This window comes from Syngnathoides biaculeatus, chromosome 10 (assembly GCF_019802595.1).
Source record: "Syngnathoides biaculeatus isolate LvHL_M chromosome 10, ASM1980259v1, whole genome shotgun sequence".
NCBI lineage: Eukaryota > Metazoa > Chordata > Actinopteri > Syngnathiformes > Syngnathidae > Syngnathoides > Syngnathoides biaculeatus.
This window is the reverse complement of record NC_084649.1, coordinates 11660432-11677285: the sequence shown is the minus strand read 5'-3', so window position 1 is coordinate 11677285 and position 16854 is coordinate 11660432. Positions and strand designations below refer to the sequence as shown.

Genomic DNA, 16854 nt, shown 5'->3' with positions numbered 1-16854 from the left:
AGTGTCTGGGGGAGGTGGTGTTATTTGCGTGGCATCAAGCATGAAGAAACAGAAGCAAAAACAGAAGGGTTCCCAACACTGACGTGATGACATTGTAGCACAAGCATGTGTCTGGCGCTGGGCCTATGACGAGCCGTCTGAGAACAATGTGCCACGAGAGCTGTTAACATGTCTGAAAGTGTACGCGCGTGTGAGTTTAGACAAACGCACTCCTCATCAGTGATGTCATGAAACCCACCACTGTCTTTGACGTCAGGGTAACAGCAGTATGCGCGTGCTTATTGGCCCCGCTTCACTAGGCACTCGTAATATATCGCAGAGCGGTTCGCAGTAGTTTGTGACACAAGGCTCAGTTAAATTAGTTTTTATTTCTTTTCCCCTCAGAGAAATGGATATTGCTTTGCTACTGACTCATGCTATACTTTTGCAAGACGTTTTTGTGCATTTGTGTTGACAGCCCAACAAAGAGATATATATCCCTGAATGTATGATGTCTTTAACAAAGATAACAATAGAGTTGTTACAGTTTTCATTTATGCCACCATCACAGGGTGTGCAATGTTTCGTTGCTGAGAAATTTAGCAGAAGAGTGCCAAACTGCACTCACGGGACACTGCCGTAGCTGCAACTGCTCAGTTTAATAAGATACCAGCCAATAGCAGACATAAATTAGAAACACTGCCATTTCAAAAGATGCTTGGGTTACTGCTGTCATTGTTTTAGCAATGTTTAAATACATCACACAGCTGTTTCTGATACTTCACCATGTTTTTTTTATCCTACATTATTTAGCTGGATAAATTAGGTAAATTATAAACAACTTCCAGTATGATGCGGGAGTAAAAGGGCCACTGTCATGAAATGCATGATTTTTAGTATGTTATTAATGAAAAAATGGCAGCTGACATTGACCCATGCGTTTTTTCACCACAAAACATGATTTTGATGTATATAAGTTTTTGTAACTCCTGCCATGAAAATCCTCTCGAGGGATTTGTTTTCAAGAAGAAGCAGGAAGTGACCTACATGGCAGGACCGCCCTCAAGTGGACTCGTTTGTTTCCATTAGTTTTACCTCCGTGAAGGTAGCTCGTTGTTCCTTTGTGTTAGCCAAAATACTGGCTCGTTGCATTGCTGGACATTGCTTGAACACTCGGTCGGGAGGATGGATTTACCCTTCATAAGTTTGCAAGAGACCCGGTTCGTCGTGAAAAATGGATTGCACGGGTGCAGAGGACGAGAGCTCCGTGGGTTCCAAATGACAGGTAGGTGTGTATGCAGCTACTAAAAAAAAATAATAGTTTGGGGCAGACCACGTAATCAGTCTCTCATAACGTAACAATGACAGGCGTGCTAAATGTGTCCATGTGCGCGTCGGACAGCGTCAGGCTCGCCGGCGAAAGCTGCTGCGTCCCCTCGCGCAGCCTTCGGGCTCGTGGATGGCGGCGGCTCTAAAGAACGCTGCTGACAATGCCACACTCAGCCGCGTGCGATGACGACGCTGTAAAGCGCCCCGGCTCGATGGTGTTGTTCATCGTGGAAAGCGGCGACTATGAACAACGCCGTAAAGCAGACCGGCTCGGCTCCGTGATAAGCCACCTCGGCGCCAAAAATGACCCATCCCAGCCGAGGCGCCACGTACACGTTCACGGCTTCAGCGAAGGTTGCGCATCGAGCTCGCGGACAACGGCGGCTCTAAAGAACGCTGCTGACAATGCCGCACTCACCTGCGTGCGACTACAACGCCGAAAGCGCCCTGGCTCGACAGTGTTGTTCATCGCGGACGGCAGCGTCGAGCTCATCTGCGCCACGGAAGTGGATCGGACGGGGAGGCGGTTTGGCCGTGATCGCATATCATCTGAATATGTCTCGAAACAATGGGGTAATATTGACCTTGTAACTTCACTCAGTTGTATGATGCTCTCTTATTCGAAAAGAGCTTCCTTGTCCGAAGGGGCATGTTCGTCTCCCATAGTAGGGTCCACCGGGTATTTTCAATGAACTAAAGTGAGTCCACTATTTGGCGAATGTCCGGGTGACGTCACGGACAGGGGATAAGGAGATACAGCCAATATAGGGGCCACTTGGATGTGATTGAATGACACTTCCTCAACTTTGCGCATGGATGACGCGCTCTCCCCTCATATTTATTTTTTCGTATAGACATTGAAGTGATTAACGTTATATGTATTTTTCATTACAATATCTATTATAGAATGTTTATAGGGATGACACTTTACCTTTAAGCACTGATAATTGAGTATCAATAGAATTTCAAAACCAAATGTGGCTTCCAGCTTTCTTCTCATGCTGGCTATCAGGTATCCCTTGCTGCCCTCCACTTTGTTTCCAATCACTTCTAGTAGTCATTGACAAATATAATAATAATTTACCAACCTCACTTTAAAGGTGCTTACAAAGTTCCCTTTTTGTTTTCCAAATCAGTTATTTGGCTTTGTAAAAGTGGAAACGCGGTCTTATCCTGACCTGTGTTTCAGTTCTATTCCATTTCACCCAGCAACCAAACTAAATTATTTAATGTTCAAACCAGACCAAATGTCTTCATTAAGGGGGAAGATGAATTAGGCTTTGATTATAACAACCCACCCTAATCTTGTTTTCACACCAGCACACTCTAGTTCATTTCCCCTTTGGTTGACTGAACATAAACATCTCTAGATGAACATGTCATCTAATAGGAGCATGTCTCTTTCATTTACTCATGACATCTTTGCACTCCACTATTTGCCGGTGTACTCTCTGTTGCCCGGTTAGATTATTATAATCATTGAACTTCAAAACCAAAAGTTTTTTTTTTCCCTTCATGTTTTGCATGTGCTGTTTCACTTGCTAGTCCCAACTTTCATATTTTTGTTATTCTTGCAACAAATAAGAGAAGACACTGCTCTCACTTGGTTTATTCTGAAGCATTGAGGTTGGTTAGAATTTTAATTGTGAGAAAAGGAAGTTAAAATAATTCTTCGTGGACTAAGTTTACAAACCACCTTCTGGTTGAGGCCAGAGAAGGGATTCAGATGGAGGAAAAAAAGGACCCTTAAGATGAGAGAGAGAGAGAGAGAGAGAGAGAGAGAGAGAGAGAGAGAGAGAGAGAGAGAGAGAGAGAGAGAGATAGAGAGAGAGAGAGAGAGAGAGATAGAGAGAGAGAGAGAGAGAGATCTCTCTCTCTCTCTATCTCTCTCTCTCTCTCGCTCTCTCTCTCTCTCTCTTCTCTCTCTCTCTCCTCTCTCTCTCTCTCTCCTCTCTCTCTCTCTCTCTCTCTCTCTCTCTCTCTCTCTCTCTCTCTCTCTCTCTCTCTCTCTCTCTCTCTCTCCTCTCTCTCTCTCCTCTGGAGAAGGAGAGGGAGTCCCAGGCCTGTGTGTCAAGGTCGAAAATGCCGGTCATGGAAATGCTGCTGTGTCTCACGTTTTTTTCACTGTATCCAAGTTTACCATCTTTTTCTTATATTTACACCAAATTTCGATTAATTTGGCAAGTGGAATTCACGCAAGTGACTCAACTGCAAAAACAAATAACATTTAAAAATGTCATTGCTAGAATGTAAAAAGCACAAGTCTTTTCTGAATGTATTTTTATTTGTATAATCATCACTATTATGTGCCAGCTAATATCCTTGAAGAGTACTTGCCCATGTACAAAATGGAGCAGAAAATATAGAATAATTCCTCTGCACATCTGTGATTTTGTAAGATCAGAAAAGACTCCACTGCCAACATTTGCATGCCTGAATGTATCAGTCAACTCGCACATAAGTTTTTGTGTGCTCAATTTAGCCTTTGTGTGCAAATTCATCAAGTACTCAAGAATATTAGAACACTTCATTAAGACCTCAGCAGACGTTTTAGACTGCAAATTTCCATTAAAAATAAACTAAGAGCATGTTTTAGCAGTCAAACCGAGGTAAGACCAACTACTTAAATATGTCAAATTCTGGAAACTATTGCTAATTGTAGTTCATAAGCATACCTGCACTTGCCATGACTGTTCCGGTTGAGGTTTCTTTTTTGTTGTGATACTTCTTAACAGAGCATTAAGTACAAGTGATGCGCACACCCTCTGAGGACACATGAATGTTTGACAACTGAACTTAGAGTGCAATAAAATACTGGTATTGAATAGAATAAATATGTGAATATATGACAGTTTCATTGTAATACATAGGGCTGCAACAAATACTGTACTCGCATTTTGCGGACCAAAATGCTTTTTTTTTTTTTTCTGCCACTTGATTTAGTTATTTAACTTATTCCCTGCCATTTACCAGTTAATTGTGAAGCTCAATAGCGCAAACACATGATTACAATGTGCTTACGTCATCAATGCAAGGTGCACATATTTGATTTGAGGTTCTATTATAGTTTGCAAAAAGCGTTAAACACAACAAACGAGCTGAAGATGACATCAGAGAAGATGAATGGGGGTGGGGGGCCGGGATTCCAAAAGTGCATTTCAGACTGATCAGAACGCTGAACACCAGCGGAGTGACTGAAATTGACTTGTTACGCTGCCATATTTGGATTTGTAAAACATTGCAGCGATCGTGTGTCTCTGAACTAAAGTGAGTCCACTATTTGATGACTTACACAATAAGTCTGAATTGTACTCATTTGTCACACCGCTGTTTTTACTCCCCTTCTCTGTGATTATTTTCAGTTCCTCACTGATTTGATTGTCAGCTGCGTCTCATTTGTGTTATGACCGTTACATACATAATGATGTTCCTTAAAAGCAGCTTTGGTTAATAATGTTGTTACCAGGGATGCAACAATATCTATATCTCACGGTCCCTTTTTAGCATGGTATCAATCTCACGGTATTGCAGAAAGGTTCACTATATAGGATACAATCACTCACATTTAAAAAATGTACTGGTGTGGTCAGTCATGCTCGCAGATGAAGTTGTGTGATTAGTGATGGAATCTCAAGACCTTAAAATAACTTACTAGATTAATATAACATGACTGTAAATTAAAAATAATATAAAACAATAAATAACAAAAATAGAAAACAAAAATTTCAAACTCAGAAATGATAATTTCCAATTTCAACTGACATTAGTAGAACATGATATAAAACAGTATTTCAAATTTTTCATCAATAAAAATTCTTGATCTGACAAACTTTATCTGAAGAAAAGTTAAATGCACTGGCCTGTCAAGGAATAAACATGAACAGTCCTGCAATGTAATGAAGATGCTGAAAGTTAGTTCAACATAATCGGCGTTAGTGGTAACAAACTAGCGATACATTGTAACAAACATTACAGAGCACGCATCGCGGGACTGCTATAAATAGGAGGCCGGCTTGCTAGAACGCGCCTTTACTGTATGTGCATGCGCTCGACGTATTGGCCACACAAAAATCAAGCAACGAGGCGGATGATAGCATAATGTCTTTTTTGGGGGGTGGGCACGCCATCACACTGCCTCCCTATCGACGCAATGAGCACCCCTGGTGTAATTGAATTTCCTTTGACATGGCTCATGATGTTGATGACTTTCGACGTAAATGCGCTTGCAGTACGTGAAGCTGCTCTGAACATGCGCTTTCGGCCTAACTTCCGTACATGGTCAGTACAGTTAACTTGCATTTCCTGTTTCCGGGTGAATACTGGTTGTTTTGGAGCAGGCTTGTTTAGTTAACAACGTTTATGAAATAAAAACATAAATCAATGTCAAGACTGCACAAAATAAGCGACGTCATTCAATATCTATATTCAATATCTTGTTTTTTTGTGCTTGACTGTGCAGATTTGCGAGCACGGAGGTGCGCGAGCGTGGTCACGCTCGTCAAATGTGAGTGACTGGAGGATAGGTGGGGCAAAGAGACGAAAGCAGGAGAGCTAAAAAAATTTTTTTTCATTTGTTCTTAACTCATGCTGAGTCCTTTTCAGTAGGTTTTAGTAGTTTCTCTTCATTTTCCCACAGGTTTTCATGAAAAACAGCTTCAAAAAATATATTACCCTGCATTTCTCTCCTCGTCCATCCAATGTTTACATTCATAAACAGTATTATTGCTGAAGCAATATGAAATTCTCATAAAACAAATTGTCAGTTCAATAATTGAACAGTATGTACTGTACTGTCACATTTTTGTATTCATACCATTAGAAATTGTAATGTTTTCATTTGAAATGTGGACATTTCATTTGAAGAGCAGCAAGTATGTCAGATTTATTTTTGCATTGATATCTTTATTTCTGTACTGTCTTATAATTGGTGGGGGGTATGTTGTAATAGCGAGTCGCAATCGTTATTCTCTCTTGTCCATTTTCAAGTAATTTGAGAATTTCAGAAACAAGCATAAATCACAGATATATTGATGGATTTGAAAAAAGTCAAAGATAATTTTCAGACATATCTCATCATATTACAGCACCACCTTTGCTAAAAGAATGCAAATATCTTCTTCTTTTCCTTTCGGCTTGTCCCGTTAGGGGTCGCCACAGCGTGTCATCTTTTGCCATCTTAGCCTATCTCCTGCATCTTCCTCTCTAACCCCAACTGGTCTTGCCTCACCACATCCATAAACCTTCTCTTTGGTCTTCCTCTCGCTCTTTTGCCTGGGAGCTCCATCCTCAGCATCCTTCTACCAATATACTCACTCTCTCGCCTCTGAACATGTCCAAACCATCGAAGTCTGCTCTCTCGAATCTTGTCTCCAAAACATCCAACTTTGGCTGTCCCTCTAATGAGCTCATTTCTAATCCTATCCAACCTGGTCACTCCGAGCGAGAACCTCAACATCTTCATTTCTGCCACCTCCAGTTCAGATTCCTGTTGTTTCTTCAGTGCCACTGTCTCTAATCCGTACATCATGGCCGGCCTCACCACTGTTTTGTAAACTTTGCCCTTCATCCTCGCAGACACTCTTCTGTCACATAACACACCAGACACCTTTCGCCAGCAGTTCCAACCTGCTTGGACCCGTTTCTTCACTTCCTGACCACACTCTCCATTGCTCTGTATTGTTGACTCCAAGTATTTGAAGTCGTCCACCCTCGCTATCTCTTCTCCCTGTAGCCTCACTCTTCCCCCTCTACTTTTCTCATTCACGCACATATATTCTGTTTTACTTTGGCTAATCTTCATTCCTCTCCTTTCCAGTGCATGTCTCCATCTTTCCAATTGTTCCTCTGCATGCTCCCTGCTTTCACTGCATATGACAATATCATCTGCGAAAATCATGGTCCAAGGGGATTCCAGTCTAACCTCATCTGTCAGCCTATCCATTACCACTGCAAACAGGAAGGGGCTCAGAGCTGATCCCTGATGCAGTCCCACCTCCACCTTAAATTCCTCTGTCACACCTAAGGCACACCTCACCATTGTTCTGCTGCCATCATACATGTCCATACTATTTTAACATACTTCTCTGCCACACCAGACTTATGCATGCAGTACCACCGTTCGTCTCTTGGTACTCTGTCATAGGCTTTCTCTAGATCCACAAAGACACAATGTAGCTCCTTCTGACCTTCTCTGTACTTTTCCACGAGCATCCTCAAGGCAAATAATGCATCTGTGGTACTCTTTCTAGGCATGAAACCATACTGTTGCTCGCAGATACTTACTACTGTCCTGAGTCTAGCCTCCACTACTCTTTCCCATAACTTCATTGTGTGGCTCATCAACTTTATTCCTCTATAGTTCCCACAGCTCTGAACATCCCCTTTGTTCTTAAAAATGGGAACTAGAACACTTTTCCTCCATTCTTCAGGCATCTTTTCGCCCGCTAGTATTCTGTTGAATAAGTTGGTCAAAAGAATGCAAATATGCAATACTGAAAAAGAGGCTTCTTTACTGGTAACAGTTTCACATAAAGTACACCATAAAGAGGTGTTAGCTGTAGCAGTGGAGATTAAGCAGTTTGAGACAAACATAATTCCCAGTTATGGTTCATGCCAACAGAGGATAAGTAGAGAGATGAACACTTCTCTGGGCTGGGAAGGAGGTGTGTAAGTACAGGGTAGCTGAGATATGCCAGAATCCAAGGTAAAGGGTGTGCCTGAGGAGGGGGTATGGAGCTCTTTGACTGTTTGTCCCTCATACCTGATTGTCTTGATATTATGCCAAATAATATAATACACGTGCATGTGTTTGAGCATTGGGGACAACACATGGTGCAGTTTCCCAGTCTCATCATGTCAACACCACACATTGGCCCAATTTTGCTGTTATTTTTAACCACTGCTGAATCATTATGTTTATGAGTCACGCCTTTGCAAGTCCTCCTGCTTCAAATACTTGCAAACACCGACACATTTCTATGCTTTCCTTCTTTCTCACGCTCACTTCATGTGACTTCTTTACATTCTCTTTCAGACAAAGGGACCTTTGTTTTTTTTTGTTGTTGTTTTTTTTGTTTTGTTTTGTTTTGTTTTCTGAGAGAGGCCTTCACATGTTCACGGCTGCATATATTTGTGTGCGCAAGTGGGTATAACCTCAAGCTCTCTTTGGAGACAGTCCTGACTGCTTGGCTCTCAAGAGTGTCTGTTTGCATGCCAGATCCTGCTATATTCATGCTGTCATACACACAAACGCACCCATACACGCCAAACAAACCCCAAACCGCAATCCTTCGAGGACAATGCGAACCCAGAGGCGTGCGCACCATCCCACCGCTCTGTAATCCTCGTCATCTCTCACCAAGTTGCATCCTGGCCAGCTAGTGGTGTTAAAAGCTCTATTGTGAAAAATGCTTAAACAAGACAGACAGAGAAGTGTTGCTGGCAGGCGTGGTTGATGAAGTGGGGGTGGAAGAGTCAAGAGAACAGTCCTCGCTCACTTCTGCAATAGTTCATCGGAGAAACTATAGTTCCTTCTAGCATCATGCTCGCGCACACTGGCTGTGCCGCTTGCCAAACATCTGGACCAAAGTTAGAAAACGCTGAATGAAAAGAATCTTAAATAACAGTGGATTGGTTGCGCGACGCCGGACGTGAGCCAGTTAAAACAGTCTTTGTTGGGTTATCTGTCTGGGAGCGGTTATCGAACAGACGCTTTTATTGCTCGTCATGTTTCATAGCCAGAGTTTAAGACCACACTCACAGCATGTGTGCGTGCGTGTGTGCGTGGGTCTGTATGTATGTGTGTGTTGAGGTGCTGAGCCACAACTTGATTGTGGCTCTGCAAGCCATGTTTCAGATTTTTTTTTTTCTCCTCCTTGGTCTGCTGTGCTCTACCTTGTCCCATCAAGCCTCATCACGCCTCCAGACACATTATGCTTTATGGCCAAGAAAATATAAAAATTTTTAAAGGATGCTATGAAATGCTGCCATTAAACCCAGTCTTCTATTTTATTCCTCAGGTTTTGTTTGGCTTGGCAGCAAAGGTGTGTTTTACCGCCTCCTTGCCACTGTAGCACAAACTCCAGAGATTAAACAGATCATGTTTAGAACCCACACTGGAAAAAGTTGGCAGAGTCGGTTGCATTAAATCAAAACAATTATTAGTAAGTTCAGTTTCATCTTTATGTACTACATTTACTGTTCTTGTGTTTTAGTTTTACATACACATGGAAGGTGGGCTGTGTTGTATTAGCATTAGTGCTAAATTCACTGTTCATAGTTATAGCCACAGTTTGTAAAAATGTCCAGCACTAAAAATTCTGATCACTAGTCAACTTCAATATTTGGCAGGATTTTAGGTTTCACTTTGCTTTTAAACATACAGTGGAGCCTTGAAGGCTTTTGGAACAGCTGAAGGAAATAAAATATTTTTATCAATCATCAGTCCTTTAACTGATTTTCTCTGTGAAATCCGGCTTCCTCCCACATTGCAAATAAATGTTTCTTGGGTTAAGTGAAGACTTCAAATTAGAATTTGTGTGAATGTGAGTCTGCCCAGATAATTAGATGATGACCAGTTCATTGTAGTCTGCCGCTCACCCACAGTTAACTGATCTTATCCTCCAGCTCAGCCTATTGAAAATCAGCACTGTAAAAAAATGGATGGATCTTATGGTCCAAATTTTGAGCCACCATCTGCCAGCCGACTGAGAGGAGCCCCATTAGCCTGGTAGTGTTAACTTGCTGGTGGCTAGCGTCTCTCCCCACGAGTAAGTTGTGGGATATTTTCCAACCACTGGAGGCTTTTAGTTGATATATGCTCACAATTTAAAATACATAAAAGTCTAAGAAAGTTGCCAAACAAAGTAGCATACATTTTTTTCAGCAGGGCAGGCTTTCACGCATTCAGTGGATACGAGAGCACAGACATGGCTTAAATATTCATAATTTGGAAGCCTCTTTTTTTTTTTTTTTTATACGTGATGATTTTTTTTTTTTTTTAACTTTTTCAAGTTTGGCAAGGTGAACAACACAACCCTCTTTTTTGTATCAAATTTTCAGTACCTTATTTTACTTTCCAGGCACTTTAAGGACCCTCTAGCATTGTTCTTTTCCTGAGACAACATAAAATCTTGACTTGGGAGAGGTCGCCACTCCAGGCAGATCGGTCCAGCCAACTTTCTTCCAGCAACCACACATTCGACCATTGCACACAGTGTGGTTTTGTATTGTTGAAATATTCATTGCCCCTAGTACTTGTATTTTTTGGCACTTGGTCCAAGTTACTGCCAGTCTTACAACATGATGGAAGTTTGGCTTTTGACTGTATAGCTGACTAGATGGTTCTGTGGAGTTCACGGTGTCCACACCAAATTGTAATGGCCACAACACACATTTCGACTCCATGATGGTCCAGCCCAGTTGCCATTTGCACAGAGGACTTGACGCTACTTCTCAACACTGTTGAAATTCAACTTCCTTTTGGAGGAGAGAAGTTTAATTTGGCATAGGTGGATGCAACTATGTATTGTTCTGTTTGAAAAAGTGTGGCCAAAGAAATCTTGGGCTGTGCGGTTCTGTTGTCCACAAAGTGGTGTCTTGTGGATCGTACATCATGTGTTTTCTGCTTAGGCTTAACTCCTTTGTCTTTATACATTGAAATTACCCACGATCAATGAATCGTTTGATTAAATTATACACCATAGAGCCGAGCATATTCAGAACCCATCCTACAGTTCTTTGGATGGAAAGATTCTAATTTAATTTCATTTCTCAGAAAATTACTGATCCTCTTTCTGTCTAGGCTGCTAAAGGAGAAGGTATTTCTTGGATGTTGGACACCTGTTTTCAAGTGAAGTACTTAACAGTGAAACTTGAGATTCGTCCTGTCGTTGAACAAATGAGTGATAGTCTAATGGTGACTCCGCAGGAATGTAGACGAGATAAGGGTCAGTTTAGTAAAATGATTGATCTAACCTGCCTTTGGGCTTGCTTTAAATAAAACTTAGCTTTAGAGACGCTGACTGAGCCTATACACACAACCAGAGACAAGCCCCAGGCTGGACAAAAGTTGGAGAGCGGGACTGTACCTGAACAAGCAATAGAAACATTGAACTCGAAATTTTAATAGTAGAGAAGCAGTTATCTTGCATTTATGTGATATGAAGTCAGTGTCACTTAACAGTAACTCCTTTGTCTCTTTACAGGTCAACCAGCAGCCAGATCCACACCCATCCACCCCACCCAGCCATGTCGGACGCAGCCTAGCAGCCAAATACGCAACGGAACCAAACATCACGCACACGCACACTCCCCTCACTGCCCGCATCCCACGCCTCACACACACTCACTTCAGTCTGGCGGGGACAGGAATGGGGGCCCTCATCCAAAACTGGGCTCCCTCCCCAGAGGAGGCTCATCCACCTCCTCCTCCTCCTCAGCAGGGCCCAGCAACAGCAAGAAGTTGCAGTCTAACCCCTCCATCACCTCCCAGAGCAGCAAAAGGAGTAAAGCCAGCTCCAAGAGTAGCTCGAAGAGCAACAGCTCCCAGATTCCCACAGAGGCGCAGGATGGTAAGAAGAATAGTAATAATATTACAGCAACAGGATTCGTGTATCGCCCGTTGGCCATCACAACTTTTAATCGTTACGATCCAACACACTGTATAGTCAAACTTATGGCATTAATTATCATATGATGATGGCGTAACTTTGCATTTTCTTGGCAGCACTGTGGTGCAGTGATTTGCCGTGTCTCCTCACAACAAGATGTTTCCTAGACATTTTTTTTTAATGGAACATTCATGCTCTTCCTGGATTTCTATGGGTTGTATACTTACTCCCACATCATTTTTTTTTTTTAAAGTTCCTTTCAGGTACATTGCAAGCAAAAACTGTTGGGTGAATGAATGTGTGTGTAAATGGAAAAGAACAAATTGTTTGGGTTAGTCTTACTTAGGTCAGGTTAGTCCAAGATAACCCCCGGAGACGAGACCAAACCATACCCTATCATAATATACCTGGAAAATGTGGTCTGAAAAAGATTTATTGACAACATAGTGGCCAAAGAACAGAGTGAACTAGAACAATCTGTACACGCTCTACTGTCGACTACAAGAAATTCACTGTACAGCAATGCTGTCAGCCTCGGTTCAATGCACTCTTTGCAAATTGTACCGAGTTGTTGCACTGTCGAGCTCCTCGCAGTGGCAGCAGTTGGGCGGGTGGTCTTCTTCTTCTTTTTTTTTTAACTCGCTTTTGGGAGGTCTTTGACATAATAAGTCAACTGGAAAAAATCCCGACATTGTTTTTCACGGTACAGCGGCGATTGGTAAATCCTGATCTGTTTTGGCTTTTATTGCAGGGCGTGAAAGTGATGAGGGAGATAGCAACATCACTTACACGAGTAGTGTGTCATGACAACACTGGGATGTAATACATTCATCATGTCATTTGTCAATAAACTCAAGAATATAAACACAACAGGGCACACTGCTCCATGGTGACATTTTTTTTAAAACTAGCAGAGGCCTACGTCACAATCAGCAATCTTATCAAAATAGTGGTTTTTGTGTACCTATATTCTATTGTGCTGAAGTGAGTGTTGACAAATTAATGTCAATGGTCCGGTGGCATTTCTTGAGCCAACTAGCAGCTAACCACAGAGCCGTCTAACGCTGTCGGCTCACTGTCTGATCCGTACGCCAGCTCGCCACAACAATGACTAATTATGTCATTGCCCGTTTAATTTATCAAAAGATAACTTTATATCGTAATTCTCATGATGAGCCGAGTCGAGGCCCCTCTGACAGCTACTTCTGTTTGACCCAATTTTGTATCCTTTTTTAATCCATACTTGGTTAAGACCACCCCCTTTTCCCTGATTGATTGCTCCCGTGTAGAAGACCCACTTGTGAGAGCACACATTGGTTATGCTGCTAGCACTGGCTCTGGAGCGCAAAAGGATGCAGGACGTCTTCACTAGTGATGTAGATGAGCCTGAAAAATTGGAATGACCTGATTTCAAGCCTCTCAGGAGAAAAACATCTGGAACTCAGGATTGCATGGACGATTCTAATTTGTATCACGTTTACTGAGGCATCACCGAAACAATGTTATGTCCCAAATATTTGAAAAAGTTGGTTTGCTGAAATAATAGAAATACAGAAATGTTCATGTCTGAAATGTTTGTAAGATAAATGTTCATAAGTAGGTGAGTGACTGCACACTGTAAAAAGGCTACAAATTGATCACTTAAAAAGCAACCCTATATTGTGGGTGCAACACTGAATTGCGATAAAGCAGAGATACACGATGACTGTGCTGATGGGTGCACTTACATCAGATTCCAATAAAAGAGACAAATGTAAGTTTAAAACGTGAATTTTTTTTTTTTTTTAAATCTCCAGACTGCTGCGTTCACTGCATCCTGGCCTGCCTCTTTTGTGAATTCCTGACGCTGTGTAACATCGTGCTGGACTGCGCCACCTGCGGGTCGTGCGCAAGCGACGACTCGTGTTTCTGTTGCTGCTGCTGCGCGTCGGAGGAGTGCGGGGACTGTGATCTGCCGTGCGACATGGACTGCGGCATCATCGACGCCTGCTGTGAGTCTGCAGACTGTCTGGAGATCTGCATGGAGTGCTGCAGCCTTTGCTTCTCTTCCTGAGGTCACTTCGCCCAGGGGGTGCGACACACTTCTTCACCTCTTGATCCTATCTCCACAAAGCCTGGGAGCGACTTCGATCAGACTTTGCTGTCATAGCTTGGCCTGGACTCCGTGGCTCTCACGATATTGGCTTGCCTTGTTGGCTCCACAATACAGTATGTCCCTCACAAAAGAGTCAGAGAGCAGTCAATGGTAAATTCCTCTCGCTTTCAGCCCGTCCTGCTTTGTGCTGGCTGTTGGGCCACTCGGATGTCCGCTAACGTGCGCGAACTGGATTGTTCCAACGGAGCCCCTTTTGTCGTCGAAGTGACTGGAGTTCTCCAAGCATGAAAAATGACCTCCAAAGGCAAATGAGAAAATGGATCCATTTAACCGGATTTTAGTGTTTCTGTTGATAAGAGCGGCAGCGTAATGGAAAAATTGAAGCTCAGCTCTCTGTAGAACTGTCTGAGTCTGTCCTTGCCAAGGTTAACGTCTTCCAGTCTGATTGCATGCTGTGGCCTTTGTGACACGCGCGGCCCAAGAGGCTGATGCCGGATCCATTGATCTCTTTGTCTACGGAGAAATGTACAAAACACAGAATAATGGTGGCTTGTGGCAATATTATAGACACATTTCCTTTGTTCGTAAGTGTCTCATTTAACAGATGTAATCAGCGAAGAATCATGAGAGAGTCATTCATCAGCTTGCAGATGGAGCGCATCAAATCAGACCCGTTAGTGATGGACATCAGCGTGCAACGCTTGATGGCATTTATAATGATCACATTCTCTGCTTAACATGTGAAGGGAGCGTTCGCAATCAAATGTCTCTCCTCATTTCATATTTCATATTTTGTGTTTACTTTGAGATTGATTTGAGGAGCCCGGCCGTGCCCACTGAAATCTTCCTCGTCCAAATGGGCAAAACTGGCAAAAGGATTGGACTAGAAGGCAGCATCTTCCTTGAATACATTTCATCTTTCTTTGTCACACTCGTTATGTGAACAAATGGTCTTTTCGGCTTAGCTCTCTGCCTCCATTTCCAAGTAGATTCCAAATCTCTATTAATCCTTTTTGGGGGGCTAGATTTTAGTTAAGATATTTGCATTTCTCCTCTAATGTGAAAATCACATTTCTGTGTTATCAGGTTTGACCAAGCTAGCTGGAGAGCAGGTACTGCTGAACATCTAATTGAATTCTGCCAGTGAAAATCTCATATTGTGTTATGCTAAGATGGATCCACACGCCCGTAGTATGAATGGTACGAATTTCAACACAGGCCTTGACTCTTCTAGCGTCGCACACATTTTCTCCGAGCAAACACTATGTGCTTTAAAAATGACTCGATACATCTCTCCTCTAATAATCTGATATTTTGTGCAATTTTTTTTCTTGATTTTTAAACGTGTGTACACAGAGGGCTTCGTGTTATGTGAATATGGTGAATTCAAACCTATTCTATGTTTGGTTAGTTTGGTTAGAATATACAAAGAGGACGAAATCAAGCTACTTTGTAATCACAGCAACTCAGAAATCCGAGTTTCTGGAATTAAATGGAACTAGAGAAGTTATGACTAAGAGTGTCTCAAAATTTCCAGCATGTTGAAAATTATAATCCTGGAAAGACCTGGAAAACAATGCAATCTTTCCCAGAGATTTATGAAGGGAGAAGTGGATCATAGAATACTACGGAGAAGTGGATTTCAATGTCAAGTTTGGGGTAAGATACAAAATAACCGAAGCATTTTAACTGGAAATACTTTCTCTTGTTGTCGGCCCAACCACATGACAAGAACAACCATCAAAATTGTATCTACGTGGCAAAACCAAAGGAAAATAAACATCAGCCGTTTTTTTAACGGTAAATCCTTGCAGTAAATGAAAACTCCATTGAAATCAGTCAATTGCTTCACAGCCAAAAAGCCATACTTTTTTTTTTTGTAACATTTACAGCATATTGATACTGACAACAGCACAATATTTTTGTCTGGTTGTTTTTTTTTAACAGTCTACTTCTCGTGGGCCACACAGCTTGTTTATTCTCATTCAGAGTAACCAAGCTGTAAATCAACACGTACATACTTGTTGCAGACAATTTAAACACTAACTGTCAGTGTTATCACATAGAGTGTGTCGTACTGGAATAAACATATTTTAACACTACTCTTAAAGCAACATCTTCACCATGATGGTTGGTAGCCTGGTTGGTTTGGTCTGGAAGTGAGTAAAACCTTAATAAAAAAAAAAAAAATAATAAAATAAGTGGCATTTGGATAAACATATGGCCATGATAACTGGAAATAGACATTTTATTTAGGTCCTACAATACGATTTATTCTCTGGTATTTGGATGATGTTCCATTATTCCCATTCCATTTTAGCTTCGGATTGTTTTGTTATCTTGTGATGTTTTTTATTTCTTTTTCTTTCTTTTTTTTTTTGAAAGTGGTTTATACACAATGTTAACTCACACCCTCTACTAGTAGTGTAAGTCGCTATCACAGTCCAGATGAAATGTTACTTGAGAATTGTCCACAATAATGTCAATTTGTTTACAACATAGCAACTTTGTTTATTTCGATTGCTGTCTTGGGAGTCACGTTAAAAACGTTTTGTTTAGTACTGAATAAATAATGTGAACTCCAAATCATGGATCTTTGAAATTATTTTTGGGCCTTGCTTTCATGTCATCAAAATAATGAATTTCACAATTTCCCGACTCTGTTTGTGAAACACAACAGAAGGTATGGAACAGAACGACAAACTTCAGTAAATAACTATGATATATTTGAACATGGTATGACTTTTGAAGGAAGATTTCAAATGGGACAATCCTGTGATTTTATCTTTTTATATTTTTTTTTTTTGGGTGGCTCACACTGGTGCTTAATGTGGCAAATTA

General features: G+C 41.6%; 1 protein-coding gene across 1 annotated transcript in view; it reads left to right on the top strand.

Moving 5' to 3' along the window:
- The window catches only part of mdfi (MyoD family inhibitor), a 34854-nt gene extending 18272 nt beyond the window's left edge, over nucleotides 1–16582 (top strand). Inside the window, exons 5-6 of the mRNA XM_061833397.1 lie at nucleotides 11514–11879; nucleotides 13715–16582. Of these exons, the coding sequence (XP_061689381.1) occupies nucleotides 11514–11879; nucleotides 13715–13971 (623 nt within the window). The 3' untranslated portion in view covers nucleotides 13972–16582. The remainder of the gene's footprint in view (nucleotides 1–11513; nucleotides 11880–13714) is intronic.
- Nucleotides 16583–16854: the final 272 nt, after the last annotated feature.